Source organism: Hippocampus comes, unplaced genomic scaffold (assembly GCF_001891065.2).
Source record: "Hippocampus comes isolate QL1 unplaced genomic scaffold, H_comes_QL1_v1.1 scaffold261, whole genome shotgun sequence".
NCBI lineage: Eukaryota > Metazoa > Chordata > Actinopteri > Syngnathiformes > Syngnathidae > Hippocampus > Hippocampus comes.
In genome coordinates, this window is record NW_017805824.1 from 5,277,601 (window position 1) to 5,304,894 (window position 27,294).

General features: G+C 41.0%; 1 protein-coding gene across 14 annotated transcripts in view; it reads left to right on the plus strand.

Moving 5' to 3' along the window:
* baz2ba (bromodomain adjacent to zinc finger domain, 2Ba) overlaps positions 1-27,294 on the plus strand; it is a 98,783-nt gene that overhangs the window by 69,845 nt on the left and 1,644 nt on the right. For 3 of the 14 annotated variants that reach the window (XM_019886683.1, XM_019886682.1, XM_019886684.1), the window contains 28 exons: positions 1,129-1,398; positions 2,231-2,291; positions 2,395-2,503; positions 3,131-3,232; positions 3,883-4,105; positions 4,914-5,006; positions 6,382-6,443; positions 7,850-7,915; positions 8,586-8,651; positions 9,527-9,571; positions 9,715-9,747; positions 13,160-13,225; positions 14,137-14,277; positions 14,893-15,147; positions 15,693-15,916; positions 16,817-16,891; positions 16,985-17,216; positions 17,299-17,361; positions 17,596-17,740; positions 18,852-19,639; positions 20,415-20,670; positions 21,328-21,483; positions 22,126-22,286; positions 22,688-23,022; positions 24,847-24,982; positions 25,169-25,315; positions 25,685-25,986; positions 26,435-26,578. In XM_019886683.1, coding sequence (XP_019742242.1) covers positions 1,129-1,398; positions 2,231-2,291; positions 2,395-2,503; positions 3,131-3,232; positions 3,883-4,105; positions 4,914-5,006; positions 6,382-6,443; positions 7,850-7,915; positions 8,586-8,651; positions 9,527-9,571; positions 9,715-9,747; positions 13,160-13,225; positions 14,137-14,277; positions 14,893-15,147; positions 15,693-15,916; positions 16,817-16,891; positions 16,985-17,216; positions 17,299-17,361; positions 17,596-17,740; positions 18,852-19,639; positions 20,415-20,670; positions 21,328-21,483; positions 22,126-22,286; positions 22,688-23,022; positions 24,847-24,982; positions 25,169-25,315; positions 25,685-25,986; positions 26,435-26,578 — 4,756 coding nt within the window. The remainder of the gene's footprint in view (positions 1-1,128; positions 1,399-2,230; positions 2,292-2,394; positions 2,504-3,130; positions 3,233-3,882; positions 4,106-4,913; positions 5,007-6,381; positions 6,444-7,849; positions 7,916-8,585; positions 8,652-9,526; positions 9,572-9,714; positions 9,748-13,159; positions 13,226-14,136; positions 14,278-14,892; positions 15,148-15,692; positions 15,917-16,816; positions 16,892-16,984; positions 17,217-17,298; positions 17,362-17,595; positions 17,741-18,851; positions 19,640-20,414; positions 20,671-21,327; positions 21,484-22,125; positions 22,287-22,687; positions 23,023-24,846; positions 24,983-25,168; positions 25,316-25,684; positions 25,987-26,434; positions 26,579-27,294) is intronic. The other 11 variants (XM_019886689.1, XM_019886685.1, XM_019886697.1 and 8 more) reach the window with 11 other exon arrangements.

Below are 27,294 nucleotides of genomic sequence, written 5' to 3' on the forward strand. Positions count from 1 at the left end.
TACGCTGTAATTTTTCAGATTTATTTATTTTTTTCTTATTTTCCTGAATCAAGTTTTTAATTAACACCAGTTCTTGTCACTGTTTCTTTAACACCTCAAATTCCAGTGTGTTTGGACAATGGGCAGGTGAAAAACGACCTCAGAAATCACACTTTTAAATCAACCATCCATCCATTTTCTAATTAGCTTATCCTCACAAGGGTCACGGGGTGTGCTGGAGCCTATCCCAGCTGTCTTCGGGCAGTAGACGGGGTACACCCTGAATTGATTGCCAGCCAATGGCAGGGCACACGGAGATGAACAACTAACTATTCGCGCTCACAATCACACCTAGAGCCAATTTGGAATGCCCAATCAACCTGCCCGCACTTTTGCTTAGATTGCTAATAATCTAACAAATGGAGCTTCCACTTCTTTGTCAGCAGAGGGTGGAGGAAAGTTGGGGTTGCATAAGAAATCTCAAGTTTTTTTTTTTTAATTGAATTTAATTGAATGTTAATTCTCATGATCGTGCATTGCCAGTCATTGCAAGGTGCTGTACACAATTTGTAGGAGCTATAAACATCACAAGTCCTGTGTGGTCTACTTGTCACAAATCAAGCAATGTAAACATCTTTGGATTGAGAAGTATTGGAGAATGTCCCAATTCCTGTAAATTCACAGCGCCATTGAGGAGTAATGGATCAATATTCCCTGGTCACCTCTATCCAAAAGAATTGTGACGGTTTTTGTGTGAATTTCTACAACATGGCTCGGATGGGTTTTTTTTCCATAACTATTCCATAACATTATAGTTTGCTATTGAAAGTTTGTTATCTTAATGATGGCATATAATGTGAAATGCCATCGATGGGTTTAACAGAAATACAGAGAGCAGCAATACAACAACACTCAAAAGCATACCGGAGTACATACTGGAGCTTTGTTAGGGACCTTCTCTGAATCTTTCTTCATTAGAAATATGTCGCATGCTGCAGCACTTGACTGAGGGTGCAACTGTAAAATCTTGACCTGTCTGTCTGTATATTGAAAATGACAAAAAAATGTTAAAGGCAGTTATAAATCTGTAACAAAGGGCAGATTACCTGTACTTCATTGTGACATTGTAATCTGTTTGCATATGTCTAGAGTCAGACAGCAACTCAGACAGTGACATCTCTGGAAAGAAAGTCAAGGAGTCCTGGTCGCTGTCATCCGGCTCGTCAAAGAAGGAAACAACTCCCCGCGGGCAAACCAAAGGCCCAGAACTACTGAACACCTCAGCCAATCACACAGCCACCAGCTGCTCCCCTCTCAATCTCCAGGTCATCAAGACGCCCACTATTGTCACCAGCTCCAGTGCCTTGGCCTATCACAGCTCTCCTGGCTCCTCCTCCTACAGCCTAGCCTCTCCATTAGGTAATATATTAAAATATCTAATGCAGACTCATTGGGGAAAAAAGAGGGATGAAGATTGGTTTGGTACCTCTTGCTGACTTGTTGCAAGCAGCAGATGTTCACTTTATCATCATTAAAGCTGTATATGATACTGCAAAGAAAAGCTGCAGAATGCGATTCATGCATGGCCTGTGCTGTTTAACGCAATATGTTGAAGAGCGATCATTACCTCTAGAAAACGAGAAAGAAGACAGGAACCGGAGAGCCGAGGTCTTGTTGTGGCATGCTTGTGAAACTACTGTTTTGACACGTGTGATCTGTGTAGATTACTTATCCACATCAGAGAAAGTAGGACGTATTTGTAGCCAAAGCGGTCATTGCTGTGGAGCCTTTGTGCTCCATCTTTTCAGGAACAGTATTGTTCATTTATCTTTATTTATGTGAAGGCCCATTCGAAAAAGAATTCTCAAATGGTGTGTATCTTGAAGAGCATTGGCACCTGTGATCAAAGTGTTTTGACAAAATTCAGGACGTTAGGATTTGCTTTTCACACTTCTAAAGTGCCAACTTTTTCGACGATATCACCATGCAAGTGAATTGAGACATGCAACAAACAAGTTTCCCAACTTTCCCACACCACTGTTCATTCAGCTCATTCATAATATTTTGAGAGCCGTATTCCAGTAATCTTCAAATTCCCCAAAATGCTAAATTTTCACAATGAAATTCCCAAAAATATTGTGTGTGTGTGTGTGTGTGTGTGTGTGTGTGTGTGTGTGTGTGTGTGTGTGCGCGCGCGCCATTTTGCACTTGTGTATTCTTGGTGTAAAAATACCATTGACTCTTTTTATAGGTTTAGGAAAGAGAAAGCGTGTGATGGATGAGAAGGATTTGATGACACCTCTGGAGTTGGGGTACGGCTCAAATCAATCTATACCATCTACGGTAGTCATGTCTCACAACAAATATTCTTTTAAGATAATGGCCTTCTTTTTTTTGAACTTGTTAAAAACCAAGGTGGCGGAGAGAAACGAGAATCAAAAACGTGTCAGGGCGGCCTCAGGGGGATGTAGCCTACTACGCACCATGTGGCAAGAAACTGAGACAATACCCAGATGTGATGAAGGTATCTATGTATGCTCAAACAAATCAATGTGCATCAGTCTTTGTGATATCATTTGCACTTTGGCCACTGCTACGTGTACCCCTACTACTCCCATTCTGCTTCCTGTGACCCTAATAGTGTGAGATGTTATTCTTAGCGTCTCTTCTTGTGCCACTTAGCTTCCCTCACCCTCCACAAAGCAATGATTAATGGTTAATGTTGGGATGCACAGCTTCGGCCTCATTTGTACAGATAACGTTTATTTGGTTCAACAGTGATCGTCAAACTACCTTTAGTGCAGTTGTCAAAATAGAAAAATGGCTGCTCACTAGTATCCACTCACTGCTCATCCATCAGTCAGCAGGGAGTGAAAAAATGTCTGGCCACAGATAGTTAGAAAGAGCCTGAATTGTGCACCCCAAGGTCACAACTGTTTTTCTTTCCCTTAAGAGCTTTTGCTGTTTTTTTTTTCATTTTTATTTTTTGTTGTCCTCTGGCTTTTATCGTGATTAGCAAGGCCTGCACAGATGCACTACAACTGTAGACTCCCTCCCATCTATAGTCTAGTCTCCCAACTGCTTTTTCAATGTCGCTAATTTCGCCTTTTTCTGCCTAAACCAACGCCATTTATTATTTTCTCTTCTGTAGTATCTATCCAGAAATGGAATAAGTGGCATCACGCGTGATAATTTTAGCTTCAGTGCAAAGATCAGGGTTGGTGACTTCTATGAAGCCAGAGAAGGACCCCAGGTGAACGCCTTTCATCTCTCTCCCTCTCCCTCTCTCTGTGTCTCGTATGGAAAACCATTTGAGCATTTATTGATATCCATGATATCCAGCTTAAGGTCACTGAACTACACTTATTGTCCTTAGTAGAAAGACAATTGAGCGCGCTAGTAGAGCACCTGTAACTTATAAGTACGGTTCTTAGTAAAAGAGTCGTTCTACAGGCACACGCTTCTCATTCTAGTACTTGTGTTCTGAATTGTCTTACTAGTGAGGATAATAAGCATACTAGTACACTGACTTTAAGATGAACATCCTTGATATGCAATAAATGTTACAATGGCTTTCCGTACTTTCTCGCTCTCTCTCCCCCTCTCCTTGATCCCTGTTCAGGCTGAGCTTTATGCAGCAGTCACTGTCAGGGCAGGGACAGGAATCATGCAGAACCCTAGTGATGAACTTACTTCCTCAGGTGGCCTGTGTTGCCATGTAACCTGGTTTCTATACCTCCCTCAAACCTAAATAAGAACATTGATTATATCTTAAAAAAAAAAATCAACAATTAAGCTCCAGTGAAACATTTTTGATTCCGAATTAAATTCTTCCTCAAGTGTTAAATGTTGTTCACCACTTCCCCCTCCCAAACTCTCTGCATGTATTTTCTGGCTCTTCAGGGTTTACAGTGGAACCTGTTAAAGGAAGAGGAAGTCATTCCTCACATTTTGGCAATGGAAGGCCGGCGGGGTCGTCCCCCCAATTCAGAACGTCAGTTAGCTGGCGACAGTGCCAAAGCTAATCGGCGGAGGAAAGGTCGACCCCCGAATGTGGGCGATCCCTTGGTAACGGAAGGTCCCAGCCCCAGTGAGGTCAAACTCCTGCGCAAATTAGAAGCTCAAGGTCAGTAGAGAAAATGAGTTCCAGTATCTTTGGGTCAAGTTTAGCAAATAATCATAGAAACAGCAGAACTATGAGTAGTGTCAATTTGTGGTTTGATAATAGTATTGCAATATCTATTAATATATCAAATAAATGACATCTTCCATGATTGCAGGTGGCTAACATATTTACACTTTTTAGAAGTACAGATATGTCGTAGTACGTAATTAAAATGGTAAAATTAGAAGTACTGATTCAACTAAATATAAATAGCTAAATTAACTGGATACCTTTTCAGATTTGCCAAGAGTCATTCTTGTAGTGAACATCAAAAATTCTCTTTAAAAAAAAAAACATGGATGGGGAATTTCTTTCTTGGCTGAATCTGTTGCATCATTGTCGTGAATGCACATTGGTTCCTTCGTGTTGCTGCATTTCTTATTTTGCCACCTTAAGTCTCCAAGCTCAAAACCATTTAACATCTCAACCACGGTGGACTTGGCATCCGCCCCTTTACGTCTTTTATACATTGTGTCATCATCCGTGGGTGTTGGGGGAGGGAAAATACTGAACCTATTTTGACAACACCCGGAATAGAAAGTGTTGATATGTGTTTTCAAATGTAGTGAGTAAAAGTAAAAAGCCGTCAGAAAATTAAATCCTCAAAAGTATAGATACCTGAAAAGTCTGTTTCATTTTTTGTACTTCCGACTACTGTCCTTGATCCACTTTTACCTAATCAAGCACAGCCCCCTCATCATTCATTGAGCAAAGGAAGGTCAGGCAAAGAAATTCCTCACTGACAATTTTTCTCTTTTCCGGTGTTCAGAAATAGCCCGACAGGCAGCCCAGATGAAACTGATGAGAAAACTAGAAAAGCAGGCACTGGCACGTGCCGCCAAAGAAGCTCGGAAACAGCAAGGTAGGAACCTTTTATTTTTTTTTTTAAAACCAGTCTATACTGGACAGTCAGCTGTTTCACAACTCTGTGACTTTGCTCATTGGTTGATATTGTGGAAGCTGGATTGAGTTAAGGTCAGTGTATAAGCCCGCTGATTGTCGTCACTCGTGAGATGCACTAATAGAATGCCAAGGTTATGGTAGTAGAATAGCTAGTATCTTACTAGTAATGTTGTTTTCGTCAACTGTATGACAATACTGCACGGACAACTCTGGCATACTCGTAGGACAACTACATGTTACTTGTGAGGTAAAAGTATTTCTAGTGAAGCACTAGATGTTAACGAGTACAATTTTATATTGTCACAGAGAGCTTGCTAATACATGGACCTTTCACCTGGATGTCAAGTGTATTGATTACTTGCTCAAAACAGCTATCTATAGATCTGTTGCACAAGAAGATGAATTTGATCAGAGCTTTTAATGTGCGCTCTTTCACTTTGAGGTTTGAGTTTAGGAATTTCTATATGATTTCATCTTCTAACTCAGTTATACCCAAATTTGAACAGAAGACAACATTGAACTAGTAAAACACATTTTTAATGTTAAAAGATTTGTAAGCAAATTAATGTGAGTACTGTACACATTTAACTCAAGAAATATTTTTATATCATATATATATATATATATATATATATATGCAAAATATATATATATGCAATTTTTTTTTTTTTGCAAAACTATAAATGACCACTTCTGGCTAGTGATAGATATATTTTAGCATTAAAAATATCATTTGGTTGAAGAGCTTCTATATACTGGTGTATTAACCATGACAGAAATATAAAATGACAAATACCAATGGTCATTAGCAATGCTCTTAATTTGGGGTACCTGTGACAGAAACCTAACACAGGGTATTCTAATAAATTTACTGGCTACTCTAAACCAATGCAAGTGACTGGAGTGTGATTTCCCATGCAGATGTGGTTAACACATCAATACATACACTTTAGTCCTCAAACTCACCTTTTGGTATTCCCACACAATAAATGTTGACAAAGTAAAGTCAACCAACAAAGAGTAGCTGCATTACAAGAAAAGTGAAAACGGTGGATTGTGCACAAGGTCCACTGTAATAGTGAATGTAAGAATCAAACAGAAGAATGAATCAATTGTTCACTGTTCATCAATTGCTGATTGTCGATTCCTAATTCACATTCAGAGACACAAATTTAGTCTCACACCAATGGTGGAGGCTGACAGCATGAAAGATGCCAACCGAGCCTATCAGGAGCAATTAGGGGCTATGAAATCTGTCAATCGAATACATTTGAGACTCCGGCTGTGTAGGCCGATTTTGTAGTCGATCATAGAACCTCTCTTGACTCTTGCAGCTATCATGGCGGCAGAGGAGAGACGGAAGCAAAAAGAGCAGATCAAGATTCTTAAGCAGCAGGTACGTGGACTCCATGCCTTTGCTGACCAATGATTTCCTTTCCCCTTGAAAACCAGTAACTGTGTCGCTAAAAAATACTCAGTACCTCTAATCTGATAGTCTTGCTTTTCATTTTACCGCCGGCATTAAACATACTTTTGTGTTTTTTGCCCAAATGAACCAAAATATTGATGTAAAGTGATTTTATCCCAAGTATTTTTCTGTGGTTAAGTTTTCAGGTAAAAAATAACTCCTTTAACAGCAATAGATGTACCTCGTATGTCACTCTCTTAACATATTAAAATATTTTCTCGAAATGCCCGATGTACACCCTGCCCCTGATAAAATTGCTTGTATTTTATTAATGGGACAGTGATAACAGTGTTCGAGAGAGCAATAGAAACAGTCCCAAGAACTGTCTGTGTTCCCAACACATTTGCACTGGTTCCTGCAGAAAGATGCACCTGCTGATTTATGAAGGGTTATGGGAGAACCTTGAAAGAAGTCTAAGTCATGTACAGTGGTGCTTGAGACATGAGCTTAATTCATTCTCTCACTACCCACATAACCCATAACATGCGAGACTCGTCATCATTCATTATTAAAATGAAAGGAAACCATCAAAAGAACTTTGTGTTTTGACATGACAAACAGCACTCCATAATGTTGTACTTTGTAAAATCATAAAGTGCTCATAATTAACTAGAATTTAAAGAAACAGTTCTTGCTGCATTTTTTGCTTCAATGGACATTCTGCAGCTCTTTCTGGTGTGTGTGCATTGGCCACCCAGTGTCAGAAAAAAATAGAGATGGCGCAATTATTGGGCTCTTTAAAATTCCTCAGTAAGCAGCAATAATATTAATCACATAGAGGAAAAAGGATTTATGCCTCTAAGTTCTTTTATCTGTCTACATGTGCTGCTTCACCTTTTGGGCTCAAATATCCATTACTTTTAACAATGATAGATTCTGTTCGTTAGCCTTCTATGGCGGTTTGCAATGTCATCAAGCTAAAGAACTCCTCTTTGGCAAAGCTATGTGGTTGTTTTAAAGACACAGCTAGTTTTAATTGTTTAAACGGGGACATGCAAGAAACAGCTTAATGCCTCTTTTGTTGGGAGAATTCTTTGAAGGCAATCTCATAACAGTGAAACAGCAACAACAACAAAAAAAAACACAGATGGTGTAAAAAATAAAAATGCTTTCTGTTTATCCTAAAACATTAAGGATTTATCATCTGTTTGTCAATCTATAGCTGGGTTTCCAATACTGTTTTTCGCAACATAAAAGCAATAGTTCTACTTCGATAGTCTTTCATATAATAGAGGTGATAATTGTGATGATGTAATTGGACAAATTAACCCGAAACATTATGTCTGCATTCAAAAAACAAACAAAAAACGTTTTTATTTTGTTTTTTCCAACAGGAAAAGATCAAGCGTATTCAGCAAATTCGGATGGAAAAAGAACTCAGGGCACAGCAAATTTTGGAGGTAACAGAATCTGACCCAACAGCGCCCGATAAAGCAGAACATTCCTGGATAGCTGCAGCCCCTTTGACTACTGTATAGTGTTTTTAATCTTCCTAAAGCTCATTACTGAATAGTGGCATGCTTTGGAGGCGTTGCGTCGTCTTAGGCATAATTCCATATGGAACTAATGCTAAATTGGTCTTGGTTGACGGCTGTTGAATATTAAAATGGCGGTTGCTGCCTCTTCAGACCTTATTTAAATTGGACAGAAAGGTCTTTTTTCCCCCATCAGACAACAGTAACAGTTCGGTGTAAGTGGGTCGAGTGGAGAGAAGAAAAAAAGGCGCCACACACAAACAGAGAGAGATGCTTACACATACACAGACGCGCATATCCAGGCGCTCGCAATTATAATGCCGCAGCTTCAAAGTGTTTTAGGACTAAATCAATTTTGAGTCGACACGGTTGACAAGACGCTCTTAACAGGAGGCTTCAACATTTTCACAATTACGTGTTAAAGAGATACATAATTCATTGGCAGTGTTCTACAAATTTGACTGGCATTCTGGGGGCATGGAATGTTTGCTGAAACCAGGAAACTGCAAATATTGGGCTGAATCAGAGGCAAAAGTCAAGCTCGTCCGAGACTGATTGGCATGCATCTGTTCTTGACATGAATTTTTATTTGCAGGCCAAGCGAAAAAAGAAAGAAGAAGCAGCCAATGCCAAAATATTGGAGGCTGAAAAGCGAATAAAGGTATGACTCACTGAAGCCCAAGAATTAATTTATCACCACTTTAAATACATGGATTGTTAAAAGGCGTTTGTTTTTGTTTTTTTACCCAGGATTGTTAAAATAAAAGGCGTTCAGTTTTTTTTTCAACCCAATATTCTTTAAATTCATCTTCACACCCATATAAGAGGCTCTCTCCTCACAACTGTTTCTTACGAGTCACGCCCCACTCCCCCACTTCTAGCGCCACCTTTCGCCAATGAGTACACAAATCATTTTAAGGAAAAATACTACCGTTAAATCACATCAATACCTCACATCCGTGTATATATTCAAATATGATTAGCACATGTATACACGTGCCGACATAAATTTTGGTGAGAATCTGTCAAGAGTTTTCATACATTATGCCACTGTGATGGACCTGTTGTACACCAATGCACAGTACACAGGTTGGCTGCATTAGCCAGTCACTTCTATACAGCAATTTTATATCACAATGAGTGGTATAAAATGACCAGTAGCGTGTTAGAAGACAGAAGACATCACAGTATGGAGAGCACAGAAGACGTCACAGTATGGCAGCGTTACAGGATTTGTCATTTTGATAAATCTTTTTTTTTTCAGGGAATCAGATGCCATTGCTATTAGCATTTTTAATGTTCTCATACACCTGCCTGATAGAATGAAGTAAAATGAACTTTGAAACGTGTGTTGCTTTAAAGTCATGTTTTTGAAAATCTTTTTTAGTAAGCTACTTTTCGTTTACTGTTTTCTTACTTTGAAGCTCGCTAGTGTTCTTTTTCAGTTGGCATGGCCTCTAAAAAAGAAAAAAATGGGATTGGCAGGAGTATCACAGTGTTTTGATCTTACTGCCTCATCTCTTTTCTCTCTCCAAGGAGAAGGAGCTGAGGAGACAACAGGCGGAGATCCTGAAGCACCAGGTAAACTCACTACAACTTAAACACTGGTTCCTGCTCAACAAAAGAAGCTTTTGTCGTGATTAATTTTGAATATGAAAACTCAATGCTTTCTGGTTCTGGATATTACTTCTGTTTCATAATATTTTGCCAACTCTCTCTGCCAGGAGTTGGAGAGGCATAGACTAGATATGGTATGGGTATGTTTATTTTTGTACATCTAACACCTGCATCGTGTAACTGGTTGTGTTATGGTTGTCATAGCAATGCATTAAGTGTAGCACTGGCTGCTGTCATACTACATTCTTCTGCATGGCTTTCCAGCAAAACAAACAAAAGACATAAAAAGAGTCAGTATGCTGCCTCCATCTGCTCGTCATGAGGGACAACTGACCATGTCACATTGGCCAGGCAGCTTCTGCCCCCCCAATGCATTGCAAAAGACTGCTAGCCAAACCACACTCACTGTGTCTCAAAGTGCACTCGAGGAGTTTCCATCCATCACACACATCATCTTAATTGTTGTATTGGAATAGAGTTTGTTGTCATGAGTACTAGGGTGCAAAATTACATACATTTTCCAAGAAGGGGACTTGACATGGCCGTCAAAGGGAATAAACTACGAAGGCTCGTGCCACTTAATAGGAAACATAAATACAGTCAGGGAAAATGGATTTGAGCATAATCCGGTGTGAAACAAGATTTCAAGCAAGCACAGTGCGAGCACAGTACTACCTAGATTTACAAATTCTGCAATTTTTGATACATCGCTTAGTTAATTTGGTTGCCTCTTGTGTGAAGGAGAAAATTTCTCCAGCAGTAAAGATCGAACCTCAAGTTTCATCATCATTCCGTTCCATGAAGTCTGAATCATATGAAAACCAAAGCAACGAGTCCCATAAAAAAGAATATATTTTAAATCCAATTAATCCATTTCAGATGGAATCTTTACCCTCACGTGTGAACAAAAAATACATTTTATGGAAAATAACTTTTGCTTTGCATTGAAAAAAGTATATATAAATGGATGAATTGACGTCTAACAAACTTTTATTTTTAAAAAAATCTTGAAGAAGTTAATGAGGAGAAGATGAAATTTTTGTATTTTTGCTTTCTTGAATTCTGTCGAATTTCTCGCCTCAACCGATGGCAAGCTTAATTCAAGCATTTATTAACTCATTCAATGTTTTTTTCAGAATCCATTCATTCAATCCCATGTACATCTTTATGTATTTTTTTTCCCACGTGGTAGGATAAAGAAGGGTCTGAAAATGGCTGGCACTGAATGAATTAACAATTCAAGGCAATCAGCCCTCCCAGTCTGCTCAGCAACACTCAAGCAAGTTGGGGCAGTGTTGGCATAATACATCCTGACAAAAGTCAGCCCTTTCAAAAATAGCACACCAGCATAATGAGTTTCACCATGCGTTCTTTGTCCCTGTGGTGGTTTATTTAGCAGCTGCGCACACAGACTATTTTGTGCTTGTTTGTGTGTGACTGCTAAATAAACCACCGTGCGGTTTAAGAAAGTGTGGTGAGACTGTGTAACTGCAGTGCTTGCTTTTACTTTGAAGGTCCGGGTCATGGCGATGTTGCCCGAGTGGTGCCTAGCAGACCGGGAGACTTATTGCCTTGAGTTGTTAATAAAAGCTTGCATTGTCGTCTTTTTACACACCTTACACAATGCCTCGGCTGGACGTTCATTGATTTTTGGAATTGAATGGCCGAGTCAAATGTATTTATTTTTATCTGAAAGCTGAGTGGATGTCAACTGTAGATGAAAAAAATTACGAAATTGAGGTTCCATTCGACTATAAGGCCCTCACATGTGGGCAAGGTGGGTTAACAATTTTAAATGGATGTCTGCTTCTAAAAAAACTTAAAATTTCTTCGTGAATATGATCAATTTCCATCACCGTATATTCACAGTTAATTACCACAATTTCCGTGAAAATTAACTCAAAATTTTCCACCACTTTACAAACCTACTCACGGGAGCTTGACAATTGGCACAGACGTTTAGCATGTCTCTCGGTCCGAGTGCTGAACTTTAACCCGTCCCAGCCTCTATTATTCACCGTTATTTGAATCATTTTGTTTTCATGGTGGACAATGGAGATGCCTCAGTTGAATCGCCCACGTCACTGTCAGGTCATTTGACGGCAGAAACAGCATGTAGCAAGATCATCCCCGCGATCGATAACACCGAGGGGACAAATGGGTTCTGTATAGCATTTTCTTTCAGCCTGATTATTGTGCTTTGAGCCCTTCTCACACATGCTCAGCTGCAGCTGAATCTAAGGTCTGCCGATCTTATCTGTCCCTTATGCCCTGTAAAAGCTGTTGTATCAATCCATATGGACCTACATACAAACTGAAGGTGCAAATTACAATACTAAAACATAAAACATGATTAAAAGTGTATAATTAAACACCAAAATGATAAACCAAACCGCATCACAAAATTCTGATCTTCAGAAACAAACAATCTTCTTGTGAACATATTCAGTGGTACCTTGATTTACTAGTTAAATTCGTTCTTTGACCAAGCTCATTGCAATTTACTCATCACAAATCACACTTGTACTCCAGCTCGGGTCAGCCGTTTTACCATGCAGTCAGTTCAGCGTGAGCTTTTCCACCATGCTCCTTGAGAGTATGTTCATTTTGTTGTACGTCAAGGCACCACAATAGTGTAAAAATCCATAAAATGATTACAATTTTGCAAACAATGAAACACTGTATTTCAGACTTAGAAAACACTGCTATATTCCATTTTTAGTAATAAATAAATAAATAAAAATACATCATACCACTCCTAGTGCTACCAGGTCCCCATCCTGTTTTGATTCCCCCCCGTTTCCCAATGTAAAAATGCTCCTCACAACCATTTCACTCACTGCCGGTAATGTTCTTGGCAGGCAAAACTACTGGTAATTGTGTCCTTTGGTGGATCACAGTGGGAATTAGAGTCTGATACTGTCGAGGGTAAAACCTGAAGAGATCAAATGAAATGATAGCCAGTCACCGGTGATTCGCATGGCCTTTTGCAGAAGACTTTGAATCATACACCAGAGAACAAAATAGATGTCTCATTCTCCGCAGACTCATACTGTGCTAATACTAAAACTGCCAAATCCACTCAAGTGTAACTGCTCTGTTTGTAAGCTCATCATTCCTTTTTGTCGTCCCCTCCACTAAATATTATTAGTAAAGCGTCAAATAAATGTCACCAATGACTAATACAATATATTATCTTCTGGCAACCAACATTTTGTCGCTTGTATTCTATCCGCTTTAGCTTAGATGCGCCGTCACTGATTCCAGCTGCTTCTCTTTTTTGAGCCTGTCATCACATCTACTACGTATCGCATCTATGTGTTGCTTTTTTGGTTGTCATCGTACTACTGTATTCTTCACGTAATGCTTCCACCATACATGTGACAGTGTATACATGTGAAGCATCGTTTTGTGTTTGTTCCAAGTATGGTGCCTCTAATGAATTTAGAGCATTTCTGTTGTATTAATACATACTAAAATTGTACAGCCTTGACCGAGCTATTTGCAGTTGTCCCTGTTACTGTAATGTGCCTCTCTTTTCTGCTACTGTAGGAGAGAGAAAGGAGGAGGCAGCATGTAATGCTGATGAAGGCCGTTGAGGCTCGCAAGAAAGCAGAGGTAGTCATGGGCCGAAAAATCAAAAGACCAACACACACACATGAAGACACACACACACACACACACACACACACACGCACACGCACACGCACACACACACAAAAATGTAAAAAATGAGGGGTGTCCAAACTTTTTCCAGGCTAAAAGCAATCTGGAAAATTAATGTTCTTTTATATAAGTGATGCTGTCTGGCAGAATCACTGCATCTCCAAAACCTCTACTTTTCAAAAAAAAAAAAAAATGTAAAAAATGCCATCTCTCTTGAGTTGATATGCGCACCAATATCAACATACCACCTCAAAATCATGTTCAATCATGGCTGTATGCCGTAGTTTCTTCAGCACCAGAGGGAAAACTGTGATCCATTTTTAACAAAACATGCTGAAACTGATCTAACCTATTTTCACTTCAATTTATTTAGAAATATCCAGACTTTGAATCTTTTTGCCTCTGATTGTAAATAGTTATTCTGCATCATTTGCCCTTTGCCCTCTGTATTAAACCACAGTTTATTAGTCGTAACTGGTCATTTTAGTGCTCGGGGGTGTCGCACCACCTCACACTTTTTACACTGCCCCACATTATTTACCCGGGGGCACTAAAAAAAGAAGGTGGACGACAAATGGCCCCCAGGCAGTAGTTTGGACACCACAACGCCATGTCACAAAACAAAGTCATTATTCCTGCGTCAGCTCCCCATGTTCTCCCATGATATTGTTCATTCTTTCCCTTCAAAGATTCGGACCCTCGAGCACGTTTCCTTTGAATGCATATAGCTGCAATCTTAACACACACATGCTTTCACAAGCACACACACACACAAATATTGCTAGTTTTCAAAAATGTACACATGCACGATTCTGGACCAATACATTTTCTCCTAATGCGTCTGCAAACTCCGGATCTCACAGGAGCGCGAGCGCCTGCGGCAGGAAAAAAGGGACGAGAAACGTCTCAACAAAGAGCGCAAGCTGGAGCAACGCAGGCTGGAGTTGGAGATAGCCAGAGAGCTGAAGAAGCCAAATGAAGACATGTGCCTGTCGGATCAGAAGGTAGTTTAAGATCTTAGGTGATCTGTTTGTTTATATACATGTAGCTATGCTGTTTAGTCTAGATGTCTATGCCATTTAACCCTCACACACAGACTGGGGTAAACTTTACGAGTTTTGCCATTTGACCACTTTCCTCAATATTTCTTCAGATTTTTCCTGAAAAGACCAAAATACACAACAACATGGTTGAAGCATAAAAGAAAAAAAACTGCATATGTGGCTTTCTTAGATAGAATAGGACATCACATTCTCTGGTAGTAGATGTTTTTATCCAAAAACGAGTGCTGTAAAACAAAAACTATTTATCATACCTTTTCGCAATTTGATACAGATCATGATTATGAAGATATTTCGGAGCATACTATCGGTATGCGTGTATGGAAAAGGAACTGAAAGTGTGTAGTTAAATATGTTGTTATGAGACAATCAGTATTGGTGGTCTTGACGACACCAAATAAGTCTGTAGTAGTGATATTTTTTATTTCTATGCCCTCAAGTGGCTATTGATAGTACTACATACTATTAAAGTTAATAACCAGGCACATTGGGCACATCTTGAAGGTGACACCAAATTTGAACTTCTAGGAAACATTCTACCCATATTGTCTTCTTCAGGCTCTACCTGAGTTCTCCAGAATTCCCGGGCTGATCCTTCCAGGCCGTGCAGTGTCTGACTGTTTAATGCTGATGCAGTTCTTGCGAGGATTTGGAAAAGTTTTGGGCCTGGACTTGAATGTTGATGTCCCAACACTGGGTATGCTACAAGAGGGCTTGCTCAATGTGGGCGATAGCATGGGTCAAGTCCAAGACCTCTTGGTCAAACTACTGTCTCTGGCAGTCTGTGATCCTGGTTTGCCTCCTGGACAAAAGGTAATGTACTTCATTTGGGTGAGTTTGTTCTCTATTTGTTTTAGTTAAATTTAAAAAAACCTTCATAGTTATAAATGTTCATGGTACACTGCTTAGGTGCATCTTGTTCAAGATTTTAAATAGGCCCCATGAAAGAGCCAGTAAATGTCTCAAAGATGTGGTAAATTTATTTAGAATAACGGGAATGAGCTGAGAAAAGTGAAAACTGAGGTTAATTAAAGGAAAGGTATCGTTATAAATGTTAAAAGCCAGAGCCATGCAAAATACACATTACAGTACTGTGACTGTTTTTGTTTTGGTTTTGTTTAGTTTTTTTAAGGATACTGTACTTGTATGAAACGTGGTTGTGGCTTTCCATAACTGTGTTTGAATCTCCTATGAAGAGACATCCTTGAATTTTGTAAATTCCTGGCCTATTACCGTCTATTCTCATTAGTTTCCATGGAAAGTTGACCGACTTTTGAAAATCCCCAGAATTTTGACACCCTTGGATATGAATGAAACATGCAAAGTCAAAATGTTGACATTTTCTACTTCTCTGCTAGACAAAGACCATGCTGGGGGACCATTTGACCAACGTTGGCATAAACCGGGACAATGTGTCTGAGGTGCTGCAGATGTACATGGGGGCCCATTGTGCCAATACTGATCTCGCCCCTCTAGCCCTCAGTCTGAAGACCAAGGCTTTCCAGGCACACACGCCTTCCCAGAAAGCCTCCATCCTGGGATTCCTGGCAAACGAGCTGGCTTGCAGCAAAGTCGTTATCAGGTATTTGTTGCAACATAAAATGCACTATAACTTTTACAGGTGCGTGTAATTTCACCCCACTCAACTGTTCAGTAGCTGTGTTTCATTGCCACTGAAATTATTCCGACTGGAGATCTCTGGTGAGCTGTTTATATGTGACGTGACCTCTTCCGATTATATGCGCCGTGACATTAAATCAGAACAGCGGTGTGACATGCGCAGATTAATCATATGATTCATCAAGATGGAGTTCACTCGTATATTTAGCCCAGTACTTGTGATTGTTTTTACACATTTATAAAATCAACAGCCTGACAAAAACGAGTTACCAGTAGTTTAAAGCAAGCTCTGGTAGGACGCTGCCATTTTCAAGAGCGTAAACGGCAACGTCACTACGCATTTATGTCACCGCAGTGGATGCAGCCTGGCTGTGGCGACTGAATTGTTCACATTGACAAAAGGAATATCCCACCACCTTTGATTCTGAATGAAAGTCCATTTGGATTCGGCCTCTTGATTCCGATTGAGGTGTTTATATGGAGCATTTTCATTCTGTTTTGTTTATTTAGGTTTAATTGGAATGCGAGGCCCCTTGTAACTCTGCTAATGTTTTTGCACAACTTGCTGTTCTCCAATAAGGAGCTGAAGAGCAGAATTCACAACAGGTGTTTGAACCATAAACATTTCCGGTGATGCCTCTCTCGCAAACCACTTATGACACTATAAGCTCAGTGGCCCCTTGTTGCAACAGAGATACAGAGAATCACCAAAAGGTGTAGGAATGAGCGTTCTTGACTACTGGAAGTTGCGTATTTTGCTCCTCAGCTCCTTGTTAGAGAAAGCCTAACGAACTTTTTGTGAGCAGTGTATGTACTGTGTTTACAAAATCAGCCAATGGATCTATTTCACCCTTTCTTACAGTGAAATTGATAAGAACCTGGAGCAGATGGCAAACATGAGGAAAGACAAAATTATCATGGAGGGGAAGCTTAAGAAGTAAGTTTATAGTGTGTATATTTTGGGGGCTTTACAAAATAATGTTTGATAACTATAGACATTATAACCCTCGAACTATATTTTCCAATCCAGATTGAGAGCCATTTATGCCAAACGCACTGGGAAGAGGGAGGCCAGTGTGGGTGTGGAAGAGAACCAGTCTTTCGGTACGCCATCTTCGGCTGTCAAACGCAAGAGGAAACTTGGTGGTGACAGTGACGACGATGACGACGACGACGATGACAGTGACGATCCGGCTGATGACGATGAAGATGAGGATGAAGATGACTTTAAGAAGATTAAAAAAGTGGAAACATATGATGAGGTAAAAAAAAAAAAAGAATATGTATATATAGATGCATTGGTAACTTCGGCGAATACGTCTGAATGGTTTTCTGTTGTGTCAGGATGAAGTTGACCAAGCCACTAGCGTGGAGGAGCTAGAAAAGCAGATAGAGAAGTTAGCTAAGGTATTGTTACTTTTATTTATTTTCTGCTTTCGTTGTTAATTGGAAAATATGTTGGTTTTAAAATGGTATGCAAGTGGATTCTCTTACCCGGCTTCTTGCTAGTTAAGAAATTCTTTGGTTGATGTGACATTAACCTGACATTCACTCCTCATGTCCTGTTTCCTTACACAAAGCAAAGCAAATATTGAGGAATATGTGCCAAAAGAAAACAGTGAATGCTCTGTCCCACTGCAGCAACATCACCAGACAAGGAGAAAGCTGTTTGAAATATCCCACTCACTGCGCTCTATGATGTACGGCCAAGATCGTTACCGCCGTCGATACTGGGTACTTCCCCACTGTGGAGGGGTCTTTATTGAAGCCATGGAGAGTGGAGAAGGTAATTACAGGACACCGAGAGACAGTGTTGGTCTGATGGTAGTTCTTGTGCAGCCTTGTCTGGTTTTACTGCAATTCCTGCTTCTTTATGGTCATTTTTGGATACCGACAAACGTCGTGAGTTCAGAGTTCAGGAGTTATGTTTTTCTTTTACTGCGTGAATACATTTTCAGGTTTTGTCAGTGGTGTAAAATATCCTTCTTTTTATTCGATTTTTAACTTTTAAATTAACTTGTTTGCACAATGTTGCAGGTTGGAAAACAACCAGAAATTACATTATTTATTCTCATCACCACCGTTTTTTTTTTCTGCTCCCCCACACCCCAACCAGTTACAAATAAGATACATAGAATTGTGTTTCACTTCAGATTGTTTTACCATATTTTGTCACACCATACCACAATGCTTTCACAAAGCTCACTTTTAGATTACTGTGGACCACAGCAACATGTACACATAGCCCAATCCCAGGTTTTGTTGTTGGTGGTTGAGCAAAAGTCATAATTACAGGAAACAACCTCGTTATGAGATCGTACCACAATTATGTCTTAGGATTTCTTTTTCTTTTCTTTTTTTTTTACTGGAGAAACTTAGAAATGTGAATGTTCCCGTTTCTGCCTGCCCTTTTGGGGACATCCTGGGATCACATCCTGGGATCACCCCCAGGACTGTCCCCCTGAGGTACAGAGTGCAAGGGCAAACAGACAGGGAAAGGTGTTTGGACTAACGTCCCAAAAAGGGACACCATTGGCAACATTAGGGAGCACCAAAACCTCTGGGTCATGCCAGTGCTAAAAAAAAAATAAATCCTGTAAATAAGAGAAAAACAATGTTCATGGGGTTAAATTGGCCAAAAGTGGCCACAATCAAGCCAAATGGTACAATTTCACTGCTGATTTACAGAAACAGCCAACGTTGAAAATGTCATGATCTGGCTAAAATCCCCACTCTTCAGAAACTTTCTTACATTTGTTTTGAACTTTCTTACATTTGTTTTGAAAAAGCTAACTGGTTCCCCAAAAAAAGATGCGAGTTGGACACATGGCCATCGTAGAAGCATGAGAGTAAATTTACAATTCCAACACTGATAATATTGTCTTATTTGCATGTAGCGCCAGAGGAACTAGAGGAGGAGCGACAGAGGCGGAGAAGAGCAGCAGAAGAAGTCAAAGTCAAAGATGAACCTCAGGAGATTGAACTGGAGAAGGACGAACCCGCCTCACATTCTGGCCTCCCACATGGCTTGCAACAACAGAAGGAAGAGGAAGAAGACAATGAGCGGAAGGACTCTCCAACCACCTTCTACCAACAGCAAGGTTATGTGTCTCAAATTTGCCCAGATGCCCCCAGAGAAATGATGAAGGCGGAGGACCAGGCGAGCCCTCACGTTGGACAGAATGGCAACCATACGTGTTCTCCTATTGCCACAACTACCGTGACGTCATACTCCCCCTCTCAGAATACCTCCGAGCTGGCCGCTGCAAAAACCGCTGTGATAGTCGGTCATGACACTTCAAATGTCCCCGGCCCAATCTCAACCTCCCTATCCGCCCGGTGCCTGCCGGCCCTGCGTGAAAGCCCGGGCAACTCTCCTCCGGCCTCTTCCCCAACACCATCCCAACAACTCTCTCTCCAGCCCAACGACCAGCTGCTTCGGGTTCTAACTGAGAGGAGCGGACACTGGTTCAGCCTGCTCCCTCGCAACCCCTGCGACCTTTCTTCCCTGACGACGACCGCGCCCGGGACGCTTGATGCCACTCCTCAGGCGTCCTCCACACCAAGCAAGCCCAGATCTCCTCCAGCGTCACCTGCACTCCCTCTCACTCCCTCTGCGGCGTCAGCCTCGGTCAGCCCGCACCACCCGGGCGGCCTCCTCACCTACCCTCTCTCAGCACTGCAGGTGAGGTCGCTCGCCACAGGTGCATGGAAACACATTAATGTAAAGAGTAGGGTTACACAATTCCTCCAGGAATAAACAATAAGTTAATTTACAAAACTGGAGTGTGGCTCTTAAAAGGGAACTTATAGTACCTGTAAAGTGAAAATAAGTCTTTAATTGTGATACACCACCAAGAAGGGTGTCGTGAGCAGCCTTGCCATATTTGAATGATTAAAACTAATTGCCAAGTATATAAAATGAGGCTTCAAAATAGTGGGAATAACAAGCCTTTGTCCACTCTCAAGACGCTGTGGGCGTGTCCACTGAATGCGCTGATACCACAAGCTGTCAAATACCTCGAACAACGATCAACAAAAACATGCTACTTATCGTATCCTTCCAATGCCTACACGTATGCATAACTGTTTAAGCAGCAATAATCTGTTTAAGGCTTCAGTGACTACAATATATCTCAATGGATCATGGTTTTTCCATGCCACCAAAAAGAGACGCTCAATAGCAGTCATTGGTTATGCCATTGAAACTTCCAATTTACAATGCACCTTTGAAACACATTGTAATTATGTTCCAAAATTGCAGCAAGTTTCTAAGTAGGAAACTTGCCATGGTGTTAATGTGAATGCATCAATAATTTACAAGAGTGCATGTTGGCTCATTATCGAGAACTTTAAAATGTTTGGAGGATAATCCTGATAAAAAGAAGCAGTAAGGACTTCCCTGAATTTTCTTTCTGTGTGGCTACAATCCACGGTCTTCTCTTTTGTTTTCTTTTCAGGCAAAGTCGGGCATTTCATTACTGGGAGTATCTTTGGGGAGCTGGTCGAGTGGCATGATAAGTCCCAGCTTGCCTCTGTGCAGCAGCCCCAGTCCCATGTTGGGTCACTCTGTTGAGGGCAACACGGCAGCAAGTGTGTCCAGTAAGAGTGAATCACCTCTACCTCGCATTGAGAAAAGTTCATCCATGCCCTCTCCTCCTACTGTGGAGATTCCGAAATCTCTTGACCACCACACACCCCGGCCTATCCCAGAGGGTAAGATTCTGACCCTATCTGAGAAAAATATTAAGAGGGCCACTGACCTGTAAACTCTGGTGAGCTAAAATATAGGATGTTGGATAATGGAGCAGGTCAAGGCACAAGTGCAAATCATTTTGTCTTGAGGAAGTCCAGTCACAGGTTATCTCATGTCATAATTAAAAGTTCCACGTCATCCCATTAATGCAGTCTTGCCTGCGGCATATCATCTTGCTAGAGAGAAGAAGACCAGTAAGTGCCAATAATGACATTATTAGCCAATTTGCAGCAACTTTGGTCCCTTTCCATGCATAATCGTATGATATCATAAACGGCTTTAGAATATACGATCCAACATAAAGCACACCAGATTACAACAACCTGATCTGATTGTGAATGAGGCATCTGAATGTGTTAAATTGGATTTGTCTCATTATGACCAATTATGAAAGCATCGATTTGGATAATTGTCTTATTGCGTAACTTGTGTGTGGCTTCTCATTATAGGAAATCCTTGAATGCGTAATAATTCTCCAGAAGGGTTTCTGTATGAAAAACGGCAGTCACACAAACAAGGGATTAGGGGCACATTTTCTGTACAGCATATGCAAATGAATGAAAATTTGATGTGTGATAAACATGGTCTGACACACAACTTGTGTTGATATCCTTTAGACATGTTGACTGGTTGGTGGCGTATCTCTGACATAGAGGAGCTGCGCGCGCTGGTCGTTGCTCTCCACAGCCGAGGTATCAGGGAGAAAGGCCTCCAGAGGCAGGTGCAAAAATATATTGAGATCATCCCTCAAGTCTGCATTAAACACAAGGATGGTAAGTGCGTCAAAACAGTACATTGAACACCCCTTTACGCGTGCTTGCTTCAAGCTTTTTCTTGGGCACGCCCACGCCCAGTTGAGGGCGACTGTCAAACTTGCTAATAAAACCAAAGAGAATTAAATGTTGTACAAGTGGTGAGTTGAGGTACGAGTGACATAATTTTTTTTTTTTTTTTTCGGGCGGGGAGGGGCTGTTTTGGCAGCTATACCAAGTAAATATTCTTGTGCTGAAGGTTAGTGTCAAACTAAACACACAAAAAAAAATACACTGTGCTCAACTTTATTTAGCACTTCAAAGACAATTGGACATTGTGTATTCAAACAATCACATAGGCTCCACTACCTGAATGCGAGAATGGGAAACACCCTAGGCACAGCATCTACTGTATGTCTGAATGTAAACTGTGCTGCACACAACACACAAGTACACAGATCAAGTAACAATCAACGAACAACAAAACAAGAAAAGTCTGCTAGATTAATGCTATCATCTAATGAAAATGGTAATTATAAATTGCAATTATAAACCTACCAACAACTAAAAAGAGTCATACAAGTGCTGTAAAAAAATAAACAGGAAGTTTATATCATGGAAGTCCATGGTGTTGATCGATGTCTTCATATGACATACATCTAGTGGCCATGATCGAGTTGCGGGAGCTAGAGGAGAGCCAGGTCAGTGTGGAGTCGGTACGAGGCTGGTGCGTGGAGGAGCAGGCCATGGAAATGGACATTGCCGTGCTTCAGCAAGTGGAGGAACTGGAAAGGAAGGTTACTGCTGCCAGCCTGCAGGTCAAGGTATGTAGCTACGGAAAGTTCATGTTGTTACATGAGAAAAAAAAAAAAAGAGTTCAATATCATGTTTTAACCTCATAAATTTGAACATCAAAACCAACAACAGTAGAGCTGGGATGTGCCCCCCGAATCCCGTTCCCCAATTGTGTTGAAGGGAGTAAACGATACCCGGTTTGAGTTGAAACTTCACTTCTTAACTACAGAGAAAAAAAGTGTTCTTTTTAATTTAAAATAGCTTACCTTAGAAGCATGGCATTGTGGCCAAAGATAGTCATTGCGCCTTTTAGTGCAGTAAATCCTAAATATTTGTTGTAGGATCAGCTCAACTATGAAAAAAAGTGTGACTTGTGCTGTGACCAGGTGCCTTTAGACTCAGTAGCGAGCATCCTGATTTCCTCCCCCAGGGCTGGACCCATCCTGATCCTCAGTCCGAGCGGGAAGATCTGGTGTATTACGAGCACAAGCCCCTCACCAGATCGGGCCCCGTGTCCTCATCATCAAACGGGGGAGACAAGGACGGCAAGGATCATCCTGAGGAGCGGGGGGAGAAGGGCGGGGTGATACGTCACCCAGACAACCCTCTGGACATAGCAGTGACCCGTCTGGCCAATCTGGAGCGCAACATCGAGAGAAGGTACCTGAGGAGCCCCTTAGGTACCACCATTCAGATCAGGCTGGATAATGTGGGTACGGTCACTGTCCCTGCCCCCGCACCATCCGCTAGTGCTGACAGGGAAGGGTAGGTCATCTCTCCAACCGAAAGCACCCCCCGCTCTCACGTTCAGACCCTCTCCTTTGTCTGTGTGTGCTTTCCCATATGACTCCAAGGTTTAGGGTATTGGATGAGGGGCCGTCGGGGTGTCAGTCACTACCGCCTCCCCCAGGCACCTACGTGAAACGCTCTCATGCACGCTACTGAAATGCTCATAGCCATGAATGAAATGTTTTGACTCCGTTTTTTTTCGCTCTCACATTCTACAGAAACGCTGTCATAAGCAGTACTGTTACATTCGCACACATTGTTGATTTCATTTTTTTTTGTTCTCGCATTCAATTCAAACACCTAACTCGCATTCAATTCAAACACCTAATACGCACGACTGAAAGACTCACATATGCTAATGAAACACGGTCACATGCACCCTGCAGATTTTTTTTTTCGCTCACACCCAAAACTGAAATGCTCACACCCGCTGAAATGTTTTCGCTTACTACTAAAATACTCTCATACACACTACTGAAACACTTGAGGCACAGTACTGAAAAGCTGAAAGACTATCGCGCACAATTTTTTTTCAAGCACATGTTGTTAAAATGCTCTCCTACATATTTTTGAAACATTCTCTCACATTAACATTTTTTTTTCACAAACAGCTACTAAACAGTGACAAAACTCTGAAAGGCTCCCACACTCACTGCTCAGACGCTCACACACAATACTTGAATGTTGTCACACCACTAATTTTGATCCAATTTTGTTCTATACATACACTACAAATGCACTCTTGGTTGCACTCGTGAAATGCTGTCATCCACACTTTTGAAAAGCTTGCATGTAACTCCTGAAACTTTTACTCTTACACACTATAGTAACACTCACACAAACTACTGTTTTTTTGTGATCACTGTCACCGCTAAAACGCTTTTATACACACTGAGAACCTCTCACACTCAGAATTTTTTTGCGCTCATAGACACGACTGTAGGACTCTCCCACGCTACTAAAACCACTTTTATACACAATACTCAGAGCTCTCATAAAACTCTATTGAAACATTCTAACACGCACATAAATAAATACAAATAAAAAGCCTTTATACACACCGCACATAATTAACTCATTCAGTATCAGCCAATTCTGGACCAAGTCTGAAAAGATGTTTAAAAACGTCTTTGGGAGTGAATGAGTTGAATACAAGTACAAATAAAAAGCCTTTTTATACACACATGCTAAACGCTAACATGCACGCTATTGAAACATTAAATTCTGTTTCACATCATTGTCAAACGCGCTCATATAAAATTCTGAAACATGCATTTAAGTAGTCGGCATGAGAGTGTTTCAGTCCCGTGCATGTCAATGTTTTGTGTGAGAGGTAATCCCGTACAATGTCCTTGACGGCCCCTCGCATTCTTGGATGCTTTCACAGCAGATTGTTGATGGTGGCTTGTCACTTTTTTTTTCCTTCATTAATTTTGTGCATTTTGTTTCTCGAGGGGGAGTGGTATTTCCTGTGAAGGCATTGTGTGTTTTCCACAGTCATCTGCATGGTGTTGTGCATCAGTAACTTTGGCTTTGGTCTACTACTCTCCCGCATACACTTATGCAGGTTTTACCCGTTCACTCTTTTCTGCATGAATGTCGCTTGACGTGAAAAAGTCCGTGTAACCTTGCCAGTGTCGCACACTTCCACAATGTTTGGCTTGTCCAGCTGGAGCTCTGTTGTCGTGAACTGATATTTTGCCACCTTCTTCTATAACCTCATACTTGTTATGCAAAGTACATGTGTGCTGTTTTGTGTGGCTTTTCTCATTGTCTGCATTACTTACTATCTGGTAACAGTGGCGAAGAGGAAGTGGCCCATGGTATGAAGGTGTGGAGGAAGGCCCTGACTGAAGTGCGCAGTGCCGCCCAGCTAGCCATGTGTATCCAGCAGCTACAGAAGTCCATCGCTTGGGAGCGTTCCATCATGAAAGTGGTGAGAAGCAGTACTTGCATTCGGTACTCGGTAGAAGTACAAATATCAGAGAAAAATCTAGTCATATATTATGTTACTTCTTCCCACTGGTGAGGAGCAGATAGACTACTGTAGAATCATAATGACCAATAAAGAGCACAAACCAATCCAGAAAGTGTGCTCTTAATGGATGCACTTGTTGTACAGTACTGTCAGATGTGCAGGAAGGGAGACAATGAGGACCTCCTGCTCCTGTGTGACGGCTGTGACAAAGGCTGCCACACTTACTGTCACAAACCCAAAATCACCAGCATCCCCGAGGGCGACTGGTACTGCCCGGCCTGCATCACTAAGGTATCATCCATCCTCCGCAATGCTGTCTTGCATTTGTCCTCACTTGTAACACAATTTAGCACACCGGTGGAACGATTGTGTCTTTTCAGTCGTTTCCACTGTAAGTGCCACTTTCGGCCGACTAGACCAACCTCAAGCTGGATAAATACAACATTTAACTAGTTAACATATAACGCTTCTCTAATAGTGCTTGTGGCGCAGAGAGTTCAACTGGCCAATAATTTTGCTTCACTAGTCACATGTTGTTGTCCAACTAGTGTGCCAATGTGGCTCTAATAGTGTGCAGAAATGTCAAGCTGTATTGTACTTTACTGCCAGTGTAGATGGCACAGAATCTTCAGAAATGTGTTGCTTTTTACACGATTCCAGGCAAGTGGTCCAACCCCCAAAAGCAAGAAACCTCCATGCAAACCAGTAGCATCCAGTGTGGCAGCAGGGAAGAAAGGCGGTGATGCCAAAAAGAACGGGAAGCATGCCGGAAATGGGGAGGTGTCTGAGGATGAACCGGCCAGCGCCAGCAGCACGCCCAAGAAAAGTTCAAAAGACAACAGTCGGAATAGGAAAAGTGAGGAGGGTTTAAATACTCTGCCGGGACCAAATCAGGAAAGCCCCGTGTGTGTCAAAAGAGCAAAGACTGCTCGAGACAACAACAGGGACTTGGGCTTATGCAGGTATGGGCATTATTATTGCTATTAAAGTCTTCGTTCATGTCTCTTTTAATTAACTCTTGGGCGTTGTTTGATTTTCCGACACTTAGATTGTCTGTGGCCAAAAATAGTCTTTGAATTTTTCAAATTTGTTTTGTTTATTGCTTCTGCTACAACATACAGTTTTTAACTGACACCAGTTCTTATCATGAGTATAAAATACCCTTTCAATTTTATTTTTTAACCTTACAAAGTCCAGTTTGTTTGCAAACGGCTATAGCTCATTGGCACCATGTTGCTGACACCTGCCTTAAATTATTGATTATCACTGTATGCTCTTGAATTTGCATGAACACAGCTAAAGTGTTTAGATTTTTAATGAGATGGAAGTGAGCATAGAGCTCACGTGGTAAACTGAAACTACAATGGCATAGAAATGTAACATGCTTGTAACAAAGTGTGTGTTGGCCAGGGTTCTCCTTGCTGAGCTGGAGCGACATCAGGACGCCTGGCCTTTCCTCACACCCGTTAACCTCAAGTCAGTCCCCGGCTATAAGAAAGTCATCAAAAAGCCCATGGATTTCTCCACCATACGTGAGAAGCTCGTGAGCAGCCAGTGAGTTCAACCGTCGCTTAGCACAATTGTTTTCCTGTATTATTCAACAGTTAAGATCCAATGAATGTGTTAACTTACTTCTTCGCTATTTTGTACCACAAGTCGTTTTTATTATTCTGCCCAATTTATTTGTCCTTCCACTCCTTTCACATTTTTCAGCTGATTCAAGCAAGTCGTATATTCACAAAATTGAGGACATTTCTGCTTGGACAGTATTTATGGCATTTGCATTCTAGCATCCAGAATTTGATTTTCCACAACAAACATTTAAGTGAAAGAAGTTCAACAAAACAGTTTCCTTTTGCAATACGTGAATTACCACATTACCAATTTTTTATTTTTCTCCACATTTACCAAATCAAGAAAGACATTTTTACATGTTGACTTCCCACCCCCACCACATCTGATTCGTGTGCAAATATCTGGCTATATATATGGCCAGAAAATATCTGCGCGCACACACATACATATTTTGCCCATATTTAAAACAGCATCTTTAGGAATTACGTGGTCCCTAGGACCACTGATGAAAAATGATGCCCCCCCGCACCCCCCACCAACATTTAAGTTGCCCATCCCGCATCTATGGTATTTTTTATTACATTTTCCAGATTCGTCCACAATAAAATCCCCAAATTCAAAGATAATTTACATACGTTCCTCCTTCTATATTTTTTACTGATTCGAAGCATTCCAACTTCTAAATGTTGACCTCA